A 5,449-nucleotide genomic window follows, 5' to 3' on the forward strand; every position below is an offset into this window, starting at 1 on the left:
CACTGAAATTCCTTACCATGTCCGATTCATTCATTGTGTGGCGGCTTTAAAGTTTCTAGTTTCAACTACCTTACCCATCTTTGTGACTCGTCAACTTCAAGTAGGTTATACATGCAATTTGTGCGTGTATATGAGAAAGAAAGAAAGAGAATTGCCTTACCAATTATATATCGAAGTACTTTTCTGTCACTGAAAATGTGAATGCTTTTCTTTAATTTGCGGTGCAACTTTTAAACTATACTATATATGAAGGAAAATCTTTGGTCGCTGTGTTTCCTTTTAAGCCTTATAATTATGATGCTGCTTGGTAGCATGGCTGCATGGTACAATCCAAGCCTTGAGGCTTCCTTTTTCAATACCGGATTGGCATATCTTTCTGTTGTATTATCATATATTTCACTCCGAATAAGCATTAATCACGACTTTATTCAACAATTCTGTTAGTCGAGACAAATATAATAAAAACCAAGGGGAAACAAAGGATGTTTCAACCTATTTCCTCCTTATTACAAGATGATATTTGGGACTTGTAACTAGTACACAGTACAAACTAGCTATAAATAGTAGCAGCATTCTTGGTATATATATGGAAACGCAAATCTTTGAAGTCAAGGCAATATTCCACCTCCAAATCCTCCTCCCGCTCCTTCACCAAATCCACCACCTGCCCCACCACCTACCCCACCGCCGCCTCCACCACCAAACCCTCCCCCGCCTCCACCACCAAGCCCTCCTCCTGTTCCAGACCCAAACCCACCTCCAGCTCCAGCTCCACCTCCAAAACCTGAGCCACCACCTAGTCCACCCCCACCACCTCCTCCCCCTCCAAACCCTCCTCCTCCTCCTACAAACCACCACCACCCCCGAGCCCGCCACCACCACCACCACCACCACCTAGTCCACCACCATAACCTGGAAAGTAGTCGAAGAATGTCTTTTGCTCACCCAATGCACCCTTTTGGTTCAAGAGCTTCCTAGCACTAGTACTGGTGCAAATAAGTGCACCAAGAAGCAGCACCAAAATAAGCTTAGAAGTACCAGAAGCCATCATTTCTGAGAGAGTACCAGAGATAATGTTCAATGAGAAATGAGGTCCGGAAGAAGAGAATATATAGAAGTTTAAGAAATGAAATTAGTGAGGGAAGAGGCAACGGTTGTGAAGGCCAAAATTAAATTCTTATATATACTTACCCATCTAGTCATCTATAATCCGTGCTTCTTCAGTTATGGGAGCCAACTGCCACTAGAGAAAAAGAGTGCCCACCCCCAATGTTGATGATCAGTAACTTGGATTTGCTCATGTTCATTCACTTTTCGATGTTCCTTACATTGTTGACAACGTTTAAATTCTTTCATCTAACTCTCTTTCTCATCCATCTTTTTGTGATTTGATTGAACAATATTTTTGTATACTCTTACTTTTCTCTTTTGCCATGGTTTTTTTTTTTTTTTGGATGGATATGCCAAAGTGATTCGAAAGAGAAGAGTAATGGATAATATAAGGTCCTCTAATTAAGCATAATCTCAAGCTCATTTCGAAATATAAACTCTTCTATACTCTTAACCTAATTGAGGAAACTGATAGTAAACTATCAAACTTGTCAATTCTTGGCATTAGATCATGTGCTTGAGTCCCTGTCCAATGGGGCGTTCGTCTCAGTGGTCCACTAAATGAAAAAGTGTATGCATTAACATGTGCAGCAATAATTATCCTTAATTTAATATTTTATTTAAATACTTTTTTTTTTTTTTTGGGGGTACAAAAGTGATGCTCATTTGAGAGGATTACTTTCCTCATAGCCAACCATCCATACCTATAAAAATGACTGTTTACTCTTTTTTTTTTTACTATTCATATGCATTGGTGTACTGTTTATGTCCCATTAACAGTACACTAGCTGCTGGTCTTAAAAAAAAAAAAAAAAAAAGAAGAAGAAGATGAAAACGCACAAACATGAAAACTGAAACGTGAACGTGCTATCCAAACTGGGCCATAGGATTCCATGACTAAGAAATCTTGAGTTTGTAGACCACGCACAGGCAAGTTTGTAGAGTACATTAAAGGAAGCCTTGGTTCAATCGTTCTTCTGTTGCATACACGGTATTTATAGCTCAAAATTATACTAATTAACTACAATCAAGGTGAATATATGCTTAAACCTATAATGTTAGGATTTTAAATTTTGGATATTTTGAAATTTTGATTTATTGTGATGTTGAATCAATCAGCAATGTGTTATCTTATCATGTAACTTAATATATAAATACAATGGGCTGCCGACGCTTATATAAATATAAAAGACAAAGGGACCCTGCAGCTTTTAAGAATCGCCAAACTATGTACCAACCTTCGTACACAATTTAAGCTGCTGAAAATATAGGTGAGTATTTTTCACCTGAAATCTGACCATTTGGTAACTTTATTACGCATGATGGCAATATGATCTCAAGCAAACTATTGCTGACCATATTTCCCAGTTACACTCAAAGAAGAAAACTAATTTCAACCGTGTGAATCTTCAATGAGTAATTATGGAGTAAGAATGTATGCGTTACCTTCGCCCTTAATAATAATAGCTCAAACTATGCATTGGGGGGCTATAGTAATAACAAGTGCTTGCTAATGTAAATTTCAACGCAAAATGCCATTCTTCATTCAAATCCGCTGCCTGAAACTTTTTTGCTCCTTTGGTTAATTACATGCGCGAGTTAATAGTACTGAGACACAGAAAATCCTAAGTGACTAAGTTTATATATTGAGCATAAATTACAAGCCTAGTTGAACTAAATTGAATTGAAGTAAACCATCTTGAAGTGCACTAATTCGAAGTAAATCGCCTCAAAGTGAAACAATCCAGAGCAAGCCATCTCGAAGTAAATTGTAGAGAATTTAACAAATTAAAGCATAAACGATTATTCCACCACTAAATTGATTTAAAGCAAACAAGAATTTAGATCAAACTTAAACAAACAACTAAATATTGCATCAAACTTGATAAATATTGAATTAAATAAGATCACGAGGACAAAGGAAATGCACTTACAATAAGTATTTATAAAATCTCCTACAAAGTCTTAGGACTACTTGATTTGCTTAAGAACTACTCTTCATAATTGAGGTTTTGACGGTTACACTTGGTTCTCTTTTCCATGTGTCTCTCCTAAATTGACACCCACTGGCGATGATAACTATCTTCCTGCTAGCAGGAGTTGGTAGCCTCTTATGACCACCTTGAGTCAACTACAACTAGCTACTTCCTTGATATCTTTGTTCACGTAGCAAATGTCTTCTCTTTTGATTATGTTTCATTAACCGCCCATGTTTTTCTCAAGGTAACTACTCACAATCCCATAGAATTGCTCTTTTTTTTTTTTTTACCAAACAATATTAATTTTAGTTTTTAAAACTCTTCTTTTTATTAAAAAAATTGTAACATAGATATACTTGATAAAGAATCAATTTTTTTTTTCTTTTTATATAATTTAGATTTTCAATTGGAATATTTTCTTCTATTTGTAAAAATTCCTTTCAGAATTTTAGTTTTTGTTGTCAGTGGCGATTCTAGGAATTTTTCTTAGGGTGTTCCTGAGTGGGCTTGCCCTGTTACAATTTTTTTTTTTCTTCAAATTCTTTGTTACAATTTTTTCTTTTTTAGATTTTAGTTCAATTTTTTTTTTAGCTTTTTCTTTTTGCTTGAAAGCAATGTTATGAATACCGTTTTAGACCCTGTTTCAGTTTGTTTTGTAGAACAGAATATTTTGGTACCGATCTATTTTGACGTACCGTTTCAAGGTGTTTCGGGACTTCTAAAAAAAATTAAAAATAATATATATTTATATTTTCTTATACAACATAAAATTATTGATCCAAATAAATAAACCTCAAATAAAACAAATCATTTAGTTTTTCTTTTTTGACACTCAAATCATTTAGTTATTAATTAACAATTACTATTTTAGAATATTAAAACATAAATATGTAATTAAATAATGAAAAACAACAACTAAAAATAGTACAAAAGTGTATATATGTATATCAAGTATCAACCCACTGCAAAACTGCTTAACATAGTTTATTTTATTTTTATTATTATTATTTTTCTTTTGTCTTTTATAACGTGTATTCACTTACTTTTAAGGACCACAGGCCATTACCCAATTCAATGCCACAACACTATCCACCCCCGCACTAAGAGATAAGAGACAAGAGTTGATTAGCAATTTCAACAAAATTATATATTTTTATATTTACCTACACTTACCCAAACAGTAAAAAGCTAATCAATTTATATTGTGAAAAGAAGACAAACAATAAAAAGCTAAGCAATTTATATTGTCAAAAGAAGACAAAAGCCTTATCAAAAAAAGAAAAAAAAAAGAAAAAAGAAAAAAAAAAGAAAAAAGAAAAAAGAAAAAAAAAAGACAAAAGCAGAAAAGCTAAGCAATTTATATAATTATATTGTCAAAAGATAAGTCTAAACACAACACACAAGTCAGACACTCAAACTATGAGAATCGAGTATGAGAGAGAGAGAGAGAGGGAGAGAGAGAGAGAGAGAGAGAGAGAGAGAGAGATGAGATAGGAAAACTGGAAAAGGAAAGAGAATTGAAATACTGTCACCGATCTCGCTTTTGCCGTTGCCGATCTCCGCATAACGATCAAGCTAACGGTCTAGAACCGTCAGGCCAAGGTGTCCGTGGTGCCCTCCGCCGCTGCGCTAGTCATCAAGGCGCTGAAGGAGCCAGAGCGTGACCGGAAGAAGACGTGCTCGATATGGGTTTGAACTTTGGTTTGAACTTTGTGGTGGTCAGATTTGTGGGTGAGGGCGTGCTTGATGGTGTCGTCGTTGGTTTGGCCATGGGTNAGGTCAGGGTGTTCTTAGGAACACCTTGACCATAACGTGGCGTCACCATTGTTTGTTGTTGGATAATTCAATAGTTGGAAGATGAGAAATTTGAACTCTAAAAATTTATATTAAAAGCACTAAAAAATGCTATTTGAACTACAAAACTTTTGGCTTTAGTTTTGAAAGTAAATATAAATTATAAAAAGTTCACCAATTTTTTTTTCTATCCCTAGTAAAAATTATCAATAGATCCATTTTTTAGATTTAATTTATTTTTTTAAATTCATATCTAGATATTTTTCTAGTATATATTTATAATTTATTTTTCTCATATGCTAATGGCATGTTCGAAAGAGGGCAAATGAAAGGGCTCCATATGTTGTTTGGAGCAACATAGCTACATAGGACTAAATTAAAAAGGGCATGTGCTGAGGCAAATAATTAATTAATTAGCAGAACACATGGAAGAGCAGAGATTAGGTTGTGTGGATGTCCATGTGGAATATAATAAAACCAAACATTAAGGCCCAGGTTAGACACGACTGGCGTTAATCTAAGGCAATTCTATGAGGCGCTTCTCTACACAGCTCATTTGGGTCTTC

General features: G+C 34.8%; 1 protein-coding gene across 1 annotated transcript; it reads right to left on the reverse strand.

Annotated features, from left to right (window-relative positions):
• Nucleotides 1–608: 608 nt before the first annotated feature.
• Nucleotides 609–1,048, reverse strand: LOC136071034 (glycine-rich protein 5-like). Its single transcript, XM_065781852.1, has 2 exons — nt 853–1,048; nt 609–736 (listed from the first exon to the last, which is right to left on the reverse strand). The coding sequence occupies exons 1-2, from the start codon at nt 1,046–1,048 to the stop codon at nt 609–611; spliced, it is 324 nt and encodes a 107-aa protein (XP_065637924.1).
• Between the last annotated feature and the right edge of the window lie 4,401 nt (nt 1,049–5,449).

Source organism: Quercus suber, unplaced genomic scaffold (assembly GCF_002906115.3).
Source record: "Quercus suber isolate HL8 unplaced genomic scaffold, Cork oak 2.0 scaffold_280, whole genome shotgun sequence".
NCBI classification, from domain to species: domain Eukaryota; kingdom Viridiplantae; phylum Streptophyta; class Magnoliopsida; order Fagales; family Fagaceae; genus Quercus; species Quercus suber.

What these genes read in the sequence shown, in the direction of transcription:
- LOC136071034 (XM_065781852.1), bottom strand. Translation starts at nt 1,048, where the DNA reads ATGGCTTCTGGTACTTCTAAGCTTATTTTGGTGCTGCTTCTTGGTGCA. An exon ending in CGGGCTCGGGGGTGGTGGTG is followed by an intron (nt 737 to 852) that starts GTTTGTAGGAGG and finishes GGTCTGGAACAG; the next exon opens with GAGGAGGGCTTGGTGGTGGA.